We start from the raw sequence: 19,089 nt of genomic DNA, 5'->3' as shown, positions 1-19,089 counted from the left end.
GCATCTAAGCCATGATAATAACCCACATAAGATGATAGGATTTTATACAGATGTGCCTGGCTATTGACATTTTGATCAACGATAGCACATATGACAGTGGTTCGATAGGATTAGAACACCACATTTTTACTGTACCTTTTCTACGTTTAGCTATTTTTGTTTTGTTTTTTTGAGACGGAGTCTTGCTCTGTTGCCCAGGCTGGAATGAAGTGGCATGATCTCCGCTCACTACAACTGCTGCCTCCCAGATTCAAGTGATTCTTCTGCCTCAGCCTCCCGAGTAGCCAGGATTACAGGCGCATGCCACTATGCCCGGCTAACTTTTGTATTTTTAGTAGAGATGGGTTTTCACCATATTGGCCAGGATGGTCTCAAACTCCTGACCTCATGTAATCCACCCTCTTTAGCCTCCCAAAGTGCTGGGATTACAGGCATGAGCCACTGCGCCCAGCCCGTTTAGCATTTTTTTTTTTTTTTTTTTTTTGAGACGGAGTTTCGCTCTTGTTACCCAGGCTGGAGTGCAATGGCGCGATCTCGGCTCACCGCAACCTCTGTCTCCTGGGTTCAAGCAATTCTCCTGCCTCAGCCTCCCGAGTAGCTGGGACTACAGGCGTGCGCCACCATGCCCAGCTAATTTTTGTATTTTTAGTAGAGATGGGGTTTCACCATGTTGACCGGGATGGTCTCGATCTCTTGACCTCGTGATCCACCCGCCTCGGCCTCCCAAAGTGCTGGGATTACAGGCTTGAGCCACCGCGCCCGGCCTAGCATTTTTTTAAAATCTCAACATAAAGAAAAGCTAGAAACACAAATACTTACCATTGTGTTACAGTTACCTTCAGCATTCAGTACACTCTACGTGTTGTGGAGGTTTGTAGCCTAGGGGCAACACACTGTACCGTACAGCCTAGGTGTGTAGTTGGCTCTACCACCTAGGTTTGTGAGTACACTCTATGAAATCTGCACAACAACGCACTCACCTAATAATGCATTTCTCAGAATGCATCCCTATTGTTAAGTGATGCATACTGGACTTTATGCATTAAAAAAAAAAGCCAGAACACTCCTTATGTACCACATAGACTTTACCAAACATTGAGTAAAAACAGAAGCAAAAAGGAGACAATCCTACAATGAAAAGGAGACACTCATGTCTACCCTAGTGATTCACTGTGTCTGGAGGAGGTAAGGGGCCACAGACAGCTCTGCAAATATAATACGGATATACCCAACAACCACCGTGTTTGGCCTTCCTTTATCAGTGAAAACAAACTGAGAGCTGAAGCGTATGAACAGTTCCCTAGTAGAGTCTTTTTGAGAAAAAGAATCAAATGTGCATCATTATGTCAAAACTGACAGATACAAGAAAACCATTCAGCTAGAGATAATTCACAGCATTTTATTCAAGTTAGTCCATTTCATTCAATAATCTGCCATACTCTTCCCAGCACCACTATTACTGTCTCTATTTCTCTTTGGAGAAGACAGGGTATTAAGAAATCTGGTTTGAATTCCATGATGCCTAACTCTATATGGCCAAAAATCCTCTTCTTTACCAAAAAGCAGCTTCTTAATCACAAGAGAAATAGATGGAAAGACTGAGATGTATTTGCAGAAATTTATCTCTACTGGAGACAATTCATAGTTCATAATATTTCAGGGTTGTGCTTTACTCGGGGACTCTGTTTTGGGGAGGGGGTTGTTTTTCCTAAATGTTTGCTTAATACAAATAACTTGCCCCACTGTATCACAGATGGGAAATGAGGACTAGTCCCCAGAGAACAAGCAGGCAGTCCTCCAGGGAACAAGCCTTAATGGCTCCTAGTGGTGACACAGTCATTCTGCTTCCCCAACCTGTGAGCAATAATAAAGTATGACCAAGTGAACAGGAGAGGTAGTAACTAGCCAGATAATCCATGGGCTAGAATCTCTAAACAGGAATGCTTGTGTGTTTTGAATCATTCAGAGCTGGAAAGAGACACTTTTGGAGAATAGAAAAGTGTGAAAAAGAAAGATAAAGGTTTCTCACCAAGGAACCCATAAAAAAGGTGGTACCAGTCAAAGGTAGTCTTGTGCTTTTCTTTTGAGATGAGGGTACCCCAAATGGGTTGTGCCATTTTCACATAAAAATTGGAATGATAATGAACAAGTGAAAGTGAAATCAGTTTCTGTCCTTTGTTCAATAAACATGGATAGAACACCTGTGTGCAAGGTAATGGGAGGTGCTGAGGGGAAAGGTAAAGCTGTTTAAGCTGTGGCCCTGAGCTGAAGGAGCAATCTAGCAGTGCCATCAGACCCCACACACTACAGAGCAGTGTCCCAGGGGTCAGGTGGAGGGAAGGATCACTTCCGGCTGCAGCATCAGGGAAGGCACTCTGCAGCCTCCCCTCCGGGTTCTCAGCGTGCCTCTATGTGGCGCTTAGCCTGCCCCATTCCAGGCACTTGCGCATCTTCCTTATCTTTCTCTGCAGGGTGAGAAATGGAAGTTTGAGAGGATAAGATCCTGCCTCACAGGTACTTAATAAATGTGTGTGGAATTGATGTATGGTGAAAGTGACACTTTATCTTAGTGCAGCAAGGTGGAAAGAGCTTTGGGAAAGGAGAGGAAAGACGGTGGTAGTGAGGGTAAGGTGTTTTCATCAGAGGATGGGAGCAAGGGTATACAAACCAAAAAGTCAATTTAGTATGTGGCTTAGCCTAGAGGGCCCCAACACAATCAAAGGCCATAAAAAGGTAGCTGAAGTCCTCTGCCAATAGAACTGAAAAGCTAAAATCTTTCTCTGTTTCTTTTTGAAGTAACAACTGGTCTATTCAAGTTCAACCAGAGCATATAAGAGAAAAATGACTAATGAGAGGGTCTGAAATAGCTTTGAAGGACAGTCAGATTCTAGAAAGTAGAAAGATCACTGAGTAAACACTGTACCTCCCTTATCCTACACACAAAAAAAAGGTGAACATGAATGTAAACGTGTAGAGCAAACTTTTGGACATCTTCAAGTTTGTTTTTGGCGCTTCGGTTTGTAAGCAATCAAGATGCTGAGAGATGCTATTCCAAAGAAGAAAGTCTGTAGGAACCAGAGTAGCCGAGCCCGACCACTTGTGATGCCTTTGTGCCTAAAAAAAAAAAAAAAAAAAAGAAAAGAAAAGAAAACAAAGTTTTAATACCAGAATGTTACATCTTACAGCTTCATGGGAGTTACTGTCTTCTAAATATATTTTTTTTTTTTTTTTTTTTAGGGACGGAGTTTTCGCTTTTGTACCCCGGCCGGAATGCAATGGCGCGATCTCGGCTCACCGCAACCTCCGCCTCCTGGGTTCAGGCAATTCTCCTGCCTCAGCCTCCTGAGTAGCTGGGATTACAGGCACACACCACCATGCCCAGCTGAATTTTTGCATTTGTAGTAGAGACGGGGTTTCACCATGTTGACCAGGATGGTCTCGATCTCTTGACCTCGTGATCCACCCGCCTCGGCCTCCCAAAGTGCTGGGATTACAGGCTTGAGCCACCGCGCCCGGCCTATATTTTTTAAAAATTATACCTTCTACTACTTTCCTTGGGTTTATTTTGCTGCTTTTCTCTGGCTTATCTTGGATGGTTCATTTATTTTTCATCTTTCTTGTTTTCTAATAAATGTATTTTGGATAATACAGCCTTCCCTGAGAACCAGTCTGGCTACTGTCTGGGGCACAGTATTATAAAACTGTTTCTCATGTAATTCTGATGAGTGGAGGGAGTAAAAAGCACTGGTATGGCTTCAGAGCAAATGTTCTGAAGACAGACCAGATACAGATCCCAGCGTGACCACCTACCAGCTGTGACCTGGGAAAATCACTCAGTATCCCTCAGAATCAGTCTCCTTACCTGAAAAATGGGAATGGCAGTAGCTATCTCACTGAATGTTGAGATGACTGATGGGATAATACACACACAGTGCTCAGAAGGAGCCTAGTATACAGTCATGATAAACACCTGCCTGTAACATCGTTCAAATTAAACTGCCTAAAACAAAGTGCAAAAAAAAAAAAAAAAAAAAAAAAGACCCAGTGGAAGTGAACGGCTTGCTGTAGTACCATCTGTATATAAATAAGTCTCATTTGGATGACTTATTTAAAACAAATGTCAAAGAAACTTCTCTGTATCTTTTTGAAGTAACAACTGACAGTACATGTAAAAACAATGTACTTTTATACAGTAACAGATTAAAGGAGAGAGATCCTATGAATATCTTAATAATGCAGAAGTGGCATTTGATAAATTCCAAAATCTGGTCGTTTTCCACCCCTGCCCCCAGAGATGGGGTCTCACTCTTTCACCTACAGTGGAGTGCCTGGTATAATCATAGCTCACTGCAGCCTCACACTCCTGGGCTAAAGGTATCCTCCCACCTCACTGGGATCATCACAGGCATGTGACACCATGCCCGGCTAGGTTTTTTCTTCTTCTTCTTCTTTGTAGAGACAGTGTCTTGCTTTGTTGCTCAGGCTGGTCTTGAACTCCTGGCTTTAACCGATTCTCCTGCCTCAGCCTCCCACAGTGCTAGGATTACAGGTGTGAGTCACCTACAACCACACCCAACATATTTTTTTTTTCTTTTTTTAAAACGAAGTCTTGCTCTGTTGCCCAGGCTGGAGAGCAGTGGCGCAGTCTCGGCCTACTGCAACTCCCGCCTCCCAGGTTCAAGTGATTCTCTTGCCTCAGCCTCCTGAGTAGCTGGGATAACAGGCATGCACCAGCTAATTTTTTTTTTTTTTTTTTTTTGTATTTTTAGTAGAGATAGGGTTTCATCATGTTAGCCAGGCTGGTCTTGAACTCCTGACCTCATGATCCACCCACCTCAGACTCCCAAAGCACTGGGATTATAGGCATGAGCTACTGTACTCAGCTCCAACATTCATTTTTAGTAAAATTTCTCAGCAACGTTAGAAATACATGGAACTTCCTAATTTTGATAGACGAGATCTACAAAACTGGAATAAACACAATGCAAAATGTTGAAAGCTCTCCTTTGAGGTCAAGAACAAGGCACACTTCTAGTCAGCACTGCTAGAAGTTCAAGCCAGTAGAATAAGGGAAGAAACATAAATAAAAGGTATACAGAATTGAAAGAAAGAAATTAAACTGTATTTCTGGACAGTTTTATATCTGAAAAACTGAAAATAATCTACAAACTATTAGAATGAATAAATTTACTTAGCAAGGTTGCTGGGTATAAGGTCAACATAAAAAAATTGACTATATTCATACAAACTACCATCAAACAACTAGAAAATGAAAAAAAGTGAGCTGAGATCATGCCACTGAACTCCAGCCTAGGTGACAGAGCTAGACTCCATCCAAAAAAAATAAGCCAGGTGTGTCTGTAATCCCAGCACTTTGGGAGGCCAAGGCAGGTGGTTCACAAGGTCAGGAGTTTGAGACTAGCCTGACCAACATGGTGAAACCCTGTCTCTACTAAAAATACAAAAAAATTAGCTGGGCATGGTGGCACACACCTATAATCCCAGCTACTCAGGAGGCTGAGGCAGGAGAATCGCTTAAACCCTGGAGGTGGAGGTTACAGTAAGCTGAGATCCTGCCGCTGTGCCCTAGCCTGGGTAATGGAGCGGGACTCTGCCTCAAAAAAAAAAAACAAAAACAAAACAAAACAAACAAAAAAAAAACCAACGGGGCACTGTGGCTCACACCTATAATCCCAGTACCTTGGGAGGCTAAGGCAGGCAGATCACCTGAAGTCAGGAGTTTGAAACCAGCCTGACCAACATGGAGAAACCCCATCTCTACCAAAAGTATGAAATTAGCCAGGCGTGGTGGCACGTGCCTGTAACCTGAGCTACTCAGGAGGCTGAGGCAGGAGATTCGTTTGGAGCTGGGAGGTGGAGGTTGTGGTGAGCTGAGATTACCCCATTGCACTCCAGCCTGGGCAACAAGAGTGTAACTCTGTCTCAAAAATAAATAAATAAACAAAAGTCGGCCAGATTCGATGGCTGAGGCCTGTAATTCCAGCACTTTGGGAGACTGACGCAGCCAGATAGCTTGAGCCCAGGGGTTCAACACCAGCCTAGGCAACATAGTGAGACCTCATCTTTAAAAAAAAAGTCATTTATAATATCATCTCAAAGTAGAAGTGGCTGGAAATTAACAACAATGTGTAAAACCTTTTAAAATTATAGATATATTAAAGGAGATATATTTTAATTATAGATATATTAAAGAAAGACCATTTCATCATTAGAAGACTCAATAATAGAAATATTTGATGCTTTCCTGACCTTAAGGGAAAAAATAGGCATATGTTAGCCCATTGCAGTGGCACACCTGCAGTCCTAGCTACTTGGGACGCTGAGGCAGGAGGATCACTTGAGCACAGTGCTCAAGGCTAGCCTGGGCAACATAGTGAGACCCATCTCTTAAAAAATAAAATAAAATTTTAAATAGGCAAAATGACAACGGAAATCAATTATAGAAGATATTTTATCTATATACAAATACAGCTGGATTACAGGCATGAGTCAACCACGCCCTGCAACTTTCAATTTTATAAACTGAGTTTTTACCACATTATTAACTTTTAAAAACAAACATGTGGCCTAGCAGGGTGGCTCATGCCTATAATCCCAGCACTTTGGGAGGCTGAGGCAAGTGGATCACGAGGTCAGGAGATTGAGACCATCCTGGCTAACACATCTCACTAAAAATACAAAAAATTAGCCAGGCTGGGTAGCACATGCCTGTAGTCCCAGCTACTTGGGAGGCTGAGGCAGGAGAATCACTTGAACCCAGGAGGCAGAGGTTGCAGTGAGCCAAGCTTGCATCAGTGTGCTCCAGCCTGGGCGACAGAACAAGACTCCATCTCAAAAAAATAAAAAATAAAAACAGACATGTTTGTTTTCAAATGGGCAAAACAAGAAAAATATTTTGTTCCAGAAAATAATTTATATGATCTTGTAAATGTGTAAGATACTTAGGAAAGAAAGATGAAGATGAGTTGCCATCTTGGAAGAGCAGGCTCACTCAACAGTAGTGCCTGTTCCCTCCTTCTCCAGAGGGGTCACAATTGGTGGCTGGGTCACCCAGAGGAGTTTTCTGGGGTCACCATAACTTGTTCTCATTCAAACACCTTTTTCTGTATTCTTAGCTCATTTTGCCTATTTAAAAGACAAAAGCCTTTTAAGAAAATTTTCTTAATTCACATTTCCCTTAATGATTCCACCAAGACCCAGGCAGAAGTAAAAATCTTTGTGCAGATGTAAAAATTTTTTCCTGCCTTAGGAAAAAATGTTACTTCTGTTACTTGAAAATTTTCACAATTTACCTGTTTTGGGCACTTGAGGCTGCCCTATCACAGAGTGCTTCCACTTGTCAAGAACTTCTGTTCTGTTTCTATACTGTAATAAAACCTACTCTACAGACAAATTTTTGCAAAATCTGAAAAACCTTTCTAAGGGCTGCAGAGCCACCTGGGGTATGCAGGCAGCAGTAATCTAATTTCTGAACGAAGAGAATAACCCGTATATTTTGAAAGGAAAACTCCAGATTGTAAAATGGTAACAATGAACATGAGTGTTGGCCTCAAAGAGACACTATTTTATTTATCCCTAAGGAAAAACCACTCTATTTTTCTTGTTAAAATATTATTATGTAACAAGAACTACAAGCACCTTTCAAAGAGGAGTCGAATCTCACTTTGTAATCAAATAAATACAAGTTAAAATGGCTACATATCCTTTTTAATCTACCAAAATAGCAAAGGGTTTTTTGTACATGCCCTCCCACCCCCACCAAAAATTCCACTTTCTTTTCTTTTTTCTTTTTTAAGACAGAGTCTCGCTTTACCACCCAGGCTGGAGTGCAGTGGTGCCAGGCTCACTGCAACCTCCACGTGATTCTCTGCCTCAGTTTCCTGAGTAGCTGGGATTATAGGCATGCACCACCACACCCGGCTAATTTTTGTATTTTTAGTAGAGATGTGTTTTCACCATGTTGGCCAGGCTTGTCTCGAACTCTTGACCTTAGGTGATCCACCTGCCTCAGCCTCCCAAAGTGCTGGGATTACAGGTGTGAACCACTGCATCTGGCCAAAAATGGCACTTTCATAGAATGGTAGTGAAAATGTAAAATGCAAAAAAACCCTACTGAAAAGCAATTTTGCAGTCAGTATCAAGAGCTTTATAATTGTTCTTTCACTCAGTAATTCTACATCCACAGATTTAGCCTAAGGAAGAAAATAAGAAACATATAAAATGGTTAAAGAGTAAATGTGCATTGTTAGAAGGTTCATTAAATAATTATGGGATATACAATTATAGGATTCTTTTGCAAACTTTAAAATTATTTACCTAGAGATTTTAAAAACATGGGAAATTATTTAATATTATAATTATGGTGCTTATAAAGTTAAACACGTAGTTTAACTTTATCTTATCTCTAGTGAAAAGGAATTCACCAAAAAAGTGCTTACTGTATTTTTTAAACATTGGATTTGAGAGACTCCATATTAATAGCCTGACTGTGCATTGAAATTCTTATTTAGGGCCTAACACAGAGGAGGTGTTTGCTAAATGTTAATTTCCTGCTACCTGATTTTTTCCTCCAAGGTTGTTTCTGTATTTTTTTTAGGGTCCAGAATTGTGTTTTGTGCATGATGCTTACTGAATTAAAAAATTAACATATGCATGAAAAATAAAAAATTTCACCCAAATGTTACAAGTAGTTATTTGGTAGGCTGTAAATGTGTATGTTTTCATTCACCTAAATTTATTTCTTCTTTTCATTTGTCTCATAACATTTTTTTTCCTTTTTGAGATAGAATCTTGCTCTGTTGCCCAGGCTGGAGTGCAGTGGCATGAGCGCAGCTCACCACAACCTCTGCCTCCTGGGTTCAAGCAACTCTCCTGCCTCAGCCTCCCAAGTAGCTGGGATCACAGGTATGAGCCACCATGCCCAGCTATCTTTTATTTTTGTATTTTTAGTAGAGACAGGGTTTCACCATGTTGGCCAGGCTGGTCTCAAACTCCTGACCTCAGGTGATCCACCCGCTTCAGCCTTCCAGAGTGCTGAGATTCATCATCTCATAATATAAAAAGAGGATTTATTTTGATTTATAGTGACTAATGATACATTCTAACATGTCAGACCATAAAGAAATGATTTCAAGAACATAATAATAGTGACCTAACCTCTATGCCTGCTCTCCCTCTGCCCTTTAAAAAAACTATATAAATTTGAGTATTTTGGTTTTCATCAGATACTTGAAATGCCAACAACAAAATAGGTGTCAGGCGCTCCTACATTCCAAGTTGAGGGGCTGGACCAGACACTTTCAATCCGAGATTCCACTGCGATACTGCAGAGGCCATTGGAAGGAGGTCCTAGTGCTCTGTGGCATTTCCCACAAGCCCAGAGAATGGCTTTAACAAAACCATTTGTAGAGCTTGACATGAGTCCCCTGGAATCTGGGGAAGGGTTTAATATCTGATTCCAAAGGGTAAACACTGCTTTGGCCGGCTTGCTGGGAGAGCAAGGAAGCATGGCCACACTGCAAACTGATGGACTTGCAGATGATCCCACTGGAGGGATAAGGAAGTTGTTTACTGTGAGCCACACAGATCCTGTAGAAGGCACTGGACATGAGTAGGTTTAAAAGGACCCTGTACCACTGGCCCACCTGAAGGAAGGAAGTGATCTCAATAAAAGGGTAATTCTCCCCAGAACACAGACTCTGAGGGTGAAACTGCAAGTGGCATGCTGATGGAGGTATCTGAATGAACCATCAAGGAAACTGCATAAGGGAGATCCCTAGTGATGAGCAGTGTCTCAAAAATCTACCACACCCCCTCTAGAGAGAAAGAGCCAGTACTGGAAACGCAACATACACGGCACCCAGCTGCCTGATCACAAGGCAGCAGCTGTTTATTGTTTTTTTAATTTTAATTTTAATTTTAATTTTTGAGACAGGGTCTTGCTCTGTCACCCAGGCTGGAGTACAGTGGTACAATCTTGGCTCACTGCAGCCTCTGCCTCCCAGGTTCAAGCGATTCTCGTGCCTAACCCTCCTGGGCAGCTGGGACTGCAGGCATGCACTGCCATACCTGGCTAATTTTTTGTATTCTTAGCAGAGAGGGGGCTTTGTCATATTGGCCAGGATGGTCTCAAACTCCTGGCCTCAAGTGATCTGACCACCTCAGCCTCCTAAAGTGCTGGGTTTACAGGTGTGAGCCACCGCGCCAGGTGAGCAGCAGCTATTTAAAGCTGAAGCTTATTCTCTGTAACTATTCTCACCATCCCAAGGGACCACAAGCAGCAACTGCTAGTGAATAGATAAGAAAGTGGAGTGCAAGAGAAGGCATCAACTCCACCCTTTCCCCACTGCAGGCTCCTGAGCCCCAGCTGAATGAGAACAGACATTTTGAATTAGAAGAAGGTTTATAGTTTTAACAAATAGACTGAGCTAGAATGGATAACATCAGATGGTGACTGGAAATCCTATGATCTGCTTGAAATTCCATCCAGAGATATGGTGGAAGGTGGAGAACAACCCACAAAGCAAATTTACTTGGAGAGTGGTGAGAAAGAAAGAATACAGTTACTTTCTGCTCCACTTCATAGAAAGTCTAGCTTGTGGCTGGGCACAGTGGTTCATGCCTATAATCCCAGCACTTTGGAAGACCGAGCCAGGTGGATCACCTGAGAGCTCAGGAGTTTGCGACTAGCACGGCCAACATGATGAAAACCCATCTCTACTAAAAATACAAAAATTAGCTGGGTACAGTGGTGGGCTTCTGTAATCCCAGCTACCGGGGAGGCTGAGGCAGGACAATTGCTTGAACCTGGCAGGCAGAGATTGCAGTGAGCCAAGATTCCACCACTGTATTCCATCCAGCCGGGGTGACAAAAAAAATTTTGGTCTCAAAGCTAAAATGAATTTCAATTAGTCTAGCTTGTTTAATAAACAAGAAAACAGAGTAAGATAATTCTACTTAACATACTTAGCAGTCTCTGATATAATAGTGCCCAATTAACATTGATTATTTTTATTGAAAAACAGTAATAGAGTATCTTATTTTCTACTTTTAGAATAGAAAAATAATAGAGGTGATAGTATATCTTGACCAGAAATTAACTCAATTAATTAATTAATATCTTGACCAGAAATTAATTGAAAAGCAATTTAGCATTACTATAACCATGTTTTTCAGTGTACCATACTTTCTATATATGCTTATATAAAGTACAAATATAAAAATAATTTTTTCTAGTATTCTCATACAGTATTAACCTACACTGGCAACTGCTAAATGGAGTCTGGTTTGGGGGCTTTTAACTAGCACTGAATCCTAGAATTATCTGTGGAGCTTTTAAAAAGAACACATTCTTATATCTGAGGCAAGACTTACCCAGTCAGAATCTCTGGGTCTGGAAACCAGACGTATGTATTTTGAAAAAGCTCCCCAGGTGGTTCAATTGTAAAATGGGTATTGCCAGTCACTGGCCTAGGTCAGTCACTTAGCTGTTTTGTAAACTAGAAGCCAGACTCCTAGACTTTTGGTCTAGTTGGGGCTACCCAGAAAATTTGTTAAAAAATAACAAAAGACATCTGAATTAGATAACTAAGTAATTGATTAACCAACATAAACAAAATGAATCCATTCATCAAACATTTACTGGGTACTCCCTCTGCAGAAGGCTCAGTATCAGGTATGGGGATTCTTCTCTACCCTGAAAATGTTCTCAGCCTACAAGTGTGTGAATTATTTAAATGTGGCTACTCTTGGTTTATGTTAGATACTAAGAGAAAGGTGACAAAGAGTTACTTCAAAGGCTTACTTGCACAATACTATGGCGTACAAGGACTCTCCCACATGAATCAGCCAGGCAAGCCAATACCTGAAACCAAAAAAAAAGTCTTTTTTTAAGGTGATAGTTATCTGCTGATGAAATCTAACACAGCAATCTCAAAAAAGAAAAGCATCTTAATGTGAACTAGCACTACTCTTAGATACCAAAAGGCAGCTGCAGGCCTTCCAGGTCTCCCGTGAGACCAGAGCTGCAGTGTCCACAGCCCATTTGTGCAGCTCTCCTTACCCATTGCTCAGGAGGGTGTGATGGTGGTCCACCAAGTACTGAGTGAAAGAACCCAGGGGCCCAAGGCTCTGATAAGGAATACTCTGAGGCCAGAAGACAACCCACTGAAAGAGAACCAGAGACACAGAATACCTATTAGGGCACTTAAAACCTGTTTTTTTTTTTTTTGTTTGTTTTTGTTTTTTTTTTGTTTTTTTTTTTTTTATATGAGAAAGGCTGTGAAACAACATGAAAACAACTATAGACCAAAGAAACTCTGAACAGTCATCTGGGCCTCCATTCTTGACTTCCATTTCCTCCCCCCCCCCCCCCCCCCCCCCCCCCCTTTCTTTCTTTCTTTCTTTCTTTTTTTTTTGAGACAGGGTCTCACTCCACTGCTGGGCTAGAGTGCAGTGGCATGATCTTGACTCACTGCAGCCTCTACCATCTGGGCTCAATCCATTCTCCCAACTCAGCCTCCCAAGTAGTTGGGACCACACGTGTGTGCCACCATGCCTAGCTAAAAAAAATGCCTAGCTACTTTTAAAAATTGTATATAGAGGTGGGGTGCAGTGGCTCACACCTGTAACCCCAGCATGTTGGGAGGCCGAGGTGGGAGGATCACCTGAGGTCAGGAGTTTGAGACCAGCCTGGCCAACATGGCAAAACTCCATCTCTACTAAAAATAAAAAAAAAATTAGCCAGATGTGATGGCAGGCGCCTGTAGTCCCAGCTGCTTGGGAGGCTGAAGCTGGAGAATCACTTGAACCTGGGAAGTGGAGGTTGCGGTGAGCAGAGATTGCACCACTACACTCCAGCATGGGCAACAGAGTGAGACTCCATCTCAAAAAAAACAAAACATAACAAAAATTAGCTGGGCATGGTGGCACGAACCTGTAGTCCCAGCTACTCCAGAGGCTGAGGGGGGAGAATCACCTGAACCTGGGAGGTGGAGGTTGTAGTGAGCCAAAATCATGTGACAGAGCAAAACCCTGTCTCAAAAAATATATAAATATAAATATAAATAAAAATTAGCCAATCGTGGTAGCCCACACCTGTAATCCCAGCTACTTGGGGGTACTGAGTTGGGAGGATTGCTTGAGACCCCAGCAGTCAATGCTGCAGTGAGCTGTGATCATGCCACTGCATGATCACAGCCTATAATCCCCGAGTAGCTGGGATTACAGGCATGTGCCACCATGCCCGGCTAATTTTTATATTTATTTTAGTAGAGACAGGGTTTCTCCACGTTGGTCAGGCTGGTCTCGAACTCCCGACCTTAGGTGATCCGCCTGCCTCTCTCTCCCAAAGTGCTGGAATTACAGGCGTGAGCCACCGCGCCCAGCCTACTTTTTGTATCTTTAGTACAGACAGAGTTTCACCATGTTGGCCAGGCTGGTCTCCAACTCCTGACCTCAGGCAATCTGCCTGCTTTGGCTTCCCAAAGTGCTGGGATTACAGGAGTGAACAACCGTGTACGGCCCATGGCTAATTTTTTTTTTTTTTTTTTTTTTTTTTGTACAGATGGGGTTTTGCCATGTTGCCCAGGATGGTCTCGAACTCCTGGGCTCAAGTGATCTGCCCGCCTCAGCCTTCCAATGTGCTGGAATTACAGGTATGAAACACCGTGCCTGGCTGACTCCTATTCTTTTTTTTTTTTTTTTTTGAAACAGTCTTGCTTTGTTGCCAGCTGCCAGGCTGGAGTGCAGTGGCTTGATCTCGGCTCACTGCAACCTCCACCTCCCGGGTTCAAGCAATTCTCCTGCCTCAGCCTCCTGAGTAGCTGGGACTACAGGCGCGTGCCACCTCACCCAGCTAATTTTTTATTTTTAGTAGAGATGGGTTTTTACCATGTTGGCCAGGATGGTCTCGATCTCTTGACGTGATCTGCCCACCTCGGCCTCCCAAAGTGCTGGGATTACAGGTGTGAGCCATCATGCCCAGCCATGACTCCTATTCTTAATACATTCAACCAAAATCAGTGTTTCATAAAAGATATTAGCAAATTTTGAATTTATGTGCTTTGGTTAGTTTCTTTACTGCAGAAACTGGCTTGAGACAAAACTCTTGCTTAATTTGGAATTCATTTCTCAGCTTTCCCTTTTTGTACCTCTAAAACTGAGAACGAGCCACTGCAAAGAGATGGAAAATAAATGAGGTAAGGTTTGTGACATTTTAATAGCAACTGCTTAATCACGTTTTTTGTAACCTTAACATTTTCTCAGCCTCTGTGTTGTAACCTCTACCAGCTTAGAGTTTCCTGAGAATAACTGCCAACAGTTTCAAAATGTATTGTCCTATTCATATCTTTGTCAAGAGCAGTGCTCCCTCTCTCACTATGTTGTCTCACATTTGAAATTTAAATAAAGCACAAATACCACTGCATCCTCCCAAACCCAAGGGCAGGGGGAGCATCTGCCAGCTCTGCAAGATCCCAATTTGAAGTCCTCAAAGCTTTCCTCTAATTATATTCTAACTAGTCACAGGCACAGAATTGTAAAACAAAATTCACCTTTGAAAATTTTCAGTTCAACACCTCCACTTTAATACAAGGAAATCAGGACAGAGGTAGTCAGATTTTACACCAGCAAACACCTCTGTGGACATGACAAATCCCCAATCTCCAGGATCTACTGGTATATCCCAATAGCTTCGCCTTCCTTCAAAATTTTACCACCTTATCACTTGAGGTCAGGTGTTCGAGACCAGCCTGACCAATATGGTGAAACTCCGTCTCTACTAAAAATACAAAAAATTAGCCAGGCGTGGTGTAATCCCAGCTACAGGTTGAGGCACAAAAATCGCTTGAATCTGGGAGGCAGAGGTTACAGTGAGCCGAGATCGCGCCACTGCACTCCAGCCTGGGTGACAGGGCAAGACTGCGTCCCCCCCACCAAAAAAAAAGTTACCACCTTAGCCCACAACCTACTTTTCCACGCATCTTTCTCGTTATCCTTTAAACAGATTCTTTCTCAGCCAAACGTCGCTTTTTCTCAGTACAGTTTCCTTCTTGCTTCCACACCTATGTCGTAACAGTTATATCGGCTCTATAACGTCTTACCACTTAAATCCTACCCATCCTTTATGTTTTTTCCCGTTTTCCAAGCGATTCCCACTGGTTCAAACATTCTGCTGCGGAAGCCCTATTCTGCCTTGGCTGGCCTATGGCAGCCTGTCAACTTGACTTCCCACTTCGTGAGAGGCTTAGGCTCGGTGAACCCCTTAGTAACAGAGCAGAGGTAACGACGCAAAGCAGGAACACTGGGAAGCAGAAACCATCCCAAGAGCCCACCGAACTTCCGCTTACAGGAGTAACCTAGGCAATCGTCAGCCGCGCGTGCGCACAGACCTCGTTCCCACAGCGCCCCTCGCCCTACGAGGGCCCGGCGGGACAAAACAGGCGTCCGCCCCCGCCCCAGCCCCACAGCTCACCGCGAAGTAGCCCAGCCCCAGGACTGTGACCAGAGAGGGCAAGGGTCTGGGTAGACGGAAATAGGCGGTAGCCGCGCTGCTGGCCTTCGACTTTGCCATCCTCTTAGAAAACTTAGACACAGAGTTGGCTGGGAACTCCCCAACCGTCCCCGCCCCTATATAAGAAAAGCCTGGCTAGCCGGTTTCTCAGGGGCCCGGGCGCCCGCCCAAGACCCTGGCGGACCAGTGCGCCTGCGTCTCACTCCGGAGTCTCGGCTCTTCCCCTCTGCTCCAAGCGCGTGGGAGCTGGGATTGTGCTTGTACGACCTCCCCCGGCCTGCGGGCCAAGGTCCTGCGGTGAACCGAGCACTCGCTCCCTGGCCCGACTGTGGCCCTCCAGCGGCCGCGCTTACTGTGTGGTAGCCAAAGCTGAGGGTGATGACTGTGAACCAGAACAGACTGCCTCTCTGGAAGTAGGCCGCAGCGCTGGTTGCCGTAGCCATGGTTGCAGCACCTCCCTCGGAGCGCGCGGTTGGACAATGTCCAGCGCGAGCGCGGAGGCTGGGCCGGGGCGGGGCCGCGCTCCTCCGGCCACCCGCGCAGGATGACGTTGGTGCAGGTTGGGAGCTCCCTGTGAGCAAGTCTCCCTGTCTGGCCCCAGTACCCTGTCTGGTTCCAGTACAGGGGGCCTTGGAATCACACTTGGGCTTAGATCTGGCGGGCTTGTCACCTTGTAGGGGAGACTCTTCTCTGTGACGTTTCGGGTTTAAGATAAAGATATTGGGGCCGACGCGGTGGCGTTTCCCTGTAATCTCAGCACGTTTGGCGGTAGGATCGCTTGAACCCAGGAGTTTGAGACCATCCGGGGCAACATAGCGAGACCCTGTCTGAATGAATGAATGAATGAATTAGATGTTGGAATAAATTACAGCAGTTTGGGAGGCTGAGGCGGGTGGATCACTTAAGGTCAGGAGTTTGAGACCAGCGTGGCCAACATGGTGAAACCGCGGCTCTACTGAAAATACAAAAAGTTACCTGGGCGTGATGGCGTGTGCCTGTAGTCCCAGCTACTCGGGAGGCTGAGACAGGAAACTCTTGAACCTGGGAAGTGGAGGTTGCGGTGAGCTGAGATCGCACCACTGCACTTCAGCTTGGGCTACAGAGTGACACTCCATATATATATATATATATGAGTGGGGGTTGCTGTACTACAACTGGTATTTATTGAACACCTACTATGTTCAAGGGATTGTTCTAAGTACTGTACAAGAATTAACTCATTTATAGCCAGGCATGGTGGTGTGCACGTGTAATCCCAGCTACTTGGGAGGCAGACGCAAGAGAATCGCTTGAACCCTGGAGGCAGACATTGCAGTGAGTCAAGATCACCCCATTGCACTCTGGCCTGGGTGACAGAGTAAGACTCCTGTCTCAGGAAAAAAAAAAAAAAAAAAAGCGCTCTATTTAATTCTTAAAACAATCCTAGGCAGTAAACTATTGTCTTTATTTCAAAGAAGAAGAAAACAGCACAGGGTCCTGTAATGCCCAAGTGGGTGGAGAGTACCAGAAACCGAGTGGCAGCTGAGTGTTCCAGTTCCAGAGAGGGCATTCTGGAACCAGCCACAGTTCTGTTTCCTCATTTTTTACATGAGTATCTTGGGATAAAAAGTCTTAAAGAATGAATTTCAGAATATGTGAGGAAATCCATTTCCCAGGTAGACCACAGTGCCCTTGGGTATCGGGATTAACAATAACAACTGGTGTTTTCTTAGTCTTTATGGTCCTTGCTCACACCACCCACTTTATTCTCCCTCCAAATAACTCCTTGTTTTCTCAGCTTTCTGTTTATTTCTTCTCTCCTAGAATAAGTTTTGCTTATTATCTTCTTTGTGTTTTCAGTCCCTTTCAGATTCCATTTGTACCTTCATTCAGATAACTAAATCTCCAGCCCTCACCTGTTCTTAGTTGGGCACCTTTACCAATGATTACTCACGCCTCAAAGACGAGAAGTCCATTATCATTATCCACAGAGTCCATCCTCACCAAGGCTATCGTGTCTGTGTTTACAGCACTTTCCCTCTACCTTGCACCCAGATTCCGTGCTTTGACTTTCCCCGTATCATGTAAAGATTGCCGACTAATCAGCTGTCAAGAGTTCTACTGATTGGGTAATACTTCTAGATTAAATCATGGTTTAATCCCCACTGTCTCAATGAGTCACTCCTTCCTATTTCCTGCCACTTCGGCCCACATGCAATCCCTTTATTGAATCTGTAACAAATGACAGGATCATCTTTTTCAAGTATAGTTCTGATCAAGCCTTTACCATACCAAAACTTTTTTTTTTTTTTTCTGAGATGATGTCCCACTGCATTTCTTAGGTTGTAGTGCAATGGCAGAATCTCAGCTCACTGCCACCTCGGTCTTCTGGGTTCAAGTGATTCTCCTGCCTCACCCTCCCTAATAGCTGAGACTACAGTCGTGAGCCAACACGCCAGGCTAATTTTTTGTATTTTTAGTAGAGATGGGGTTTCACCACGTTGGCCAAGCTGGCCTCGAACTCCTGACCTCAGGTGATCCACCCACCTTGGCCTCCCCAAGTGCTGGAATTACATGTGAGCCACCATGCCCAGCCTACCCTACCAAAACTTCTCAAGAACTTCTCTAATTTTAGGTTACTGTTTTTCAGTATTTAGGGATTAAATCTGCAACAAGGGAGATATTGGAGAAATAATTCATGTTACAATAAATGTTGGAGAGGCAAAATGGCTTGGGTCAATGGACTATAGGGAGCTAGTTTCATGTCTTCTAGGGACTATTAGTTTCATGCTTCTACAAGCATGCTTAGAGCTCAGTCTATTAGTGTCCTGTGTCTTCCAACTTAACACTATTTTTTTATAGAGACGGCATTTCACTATGTTGCCCAGGCAGATCTCAAACTCCTGGCCTCAAGTAATCCTTCCACCTTAGCCTCCCAAAGTGCTGGGATTATAGTTGGAGCTGTGCCTGGCCATCAACAGCCCAACACTAAGCATCTTACTGTTAGCCCCTCATGCACAGATAAGGAATTCAGAAGACAGTACCAGAAGATCTTTATTCAGATGTGAGTAGTTTATGTCAATTCATGAAGAACCCACAGTTCAGAAGGGATTCCTTTCTTTTCAAGTCATCCTTCACACATGGCAGGGGAGATTGAATTCTCTAAAGTCTAGGCACCCTACACTGCCGTTCCATCTGAATTGGTAGAGAAATCTCTCATCCTTGGACATTTTTTCTCTCCTCTCTAGATGGATTAATGACCTAAATGTGAAAACAATGAAGAAAATCTGGGAGAGGCCAGGTGCTGTGGCTCACGCTTATAATCCCAGCACTATGGGAGGCTGAGGCAGGCAGGTCATGAGGTCAGGAGATTGAGGTGAAACCCGTCTCTACTAAAAATACAAAAAAATTAATCAGACATAGTGGCATGCACCTGTAGTACCAGCTACTTGGGAGGCTGAGGCAGGAGAATTACTTGAACCTGGGAGGCAGAGGTTTCAGTGAGCCAAGATCACGCCACTACCCTCCAGCCTGGGCGACAGAGTGAGATTCCATCTCAAAAAAAAAGAAAAAAAGAA

The 19,089-nt window shown here is 43.7% G+C and overlaps 1 protein-coding gene across 3 annotated transcripts; it reads right to left on the bottom strand.

Annotated features, from left to right (window-relative positions):
• Positions 1–1,379: 1,379 nt before the first annotated feature.
• Positions 1,380–16,223, bottom strand: TMEM254 (transmembrane protein 254). Of its 3 annotated transcripts, XM_032259228.1 has the most exons (5): positions 12,329–12,374; positions 12,083–12,186; positions 11,825–11,884; positions 7,978–8,213; positions 1,380–3,114 (listed from the first exon to the last, which is right to left on the bottom strand). In XM_032259228.1, exons 1-5 carry the CDS (start codon positions 12,360–12,362, stop codon positions 2,994–2,996), a joined length of 555 nt encoding a protein of 184 aa, XP_032115119.1. In that variant the 5' UTR covers positions 12,363–12,374; the 3' UTR covers positions 1,380–2,993. The 3 variants fall into 3 exon arrangements, with proteins under 3 accessions (XP_032115119.1, XP_032115121.1, XP_032115120.1); XM_032259230.1 differs by lacking the exons at positions 7,978–8,213; positions 12,329–12,374 and adding an exon at positions 15,886–16,223; XM_032259229.1 differs by lacking the exons at positions 7,978–8,213; positions 12,329–12,374 and adding an exon at positions 15,494–15,732.
• Positions 16,224–19,089: the final 2,866 nt, after the last annotated feature.

The sequence above is a fragment of the Sapajus apella genome, unplaced genomic scaffold (assembly GCF_009761245.1).
Source record: "Sapajus apella isolate SASKATOON/1434 unplaced genomic scaffold, GSC_monkey_1.0 scaffold107, whole genome shotgun sequence".
In the NCBI taxonomy this organism is placed as follows: Eukaryota; Metazoa; Chordata; class Mammalia; order Primates; family Cebidae; genus Sapajus; species Sapajus apella.
Note: the sequence above shows the minus strand (reverse complement) of the source record. Positions and strands in the feature narration are given on the sequence as shown.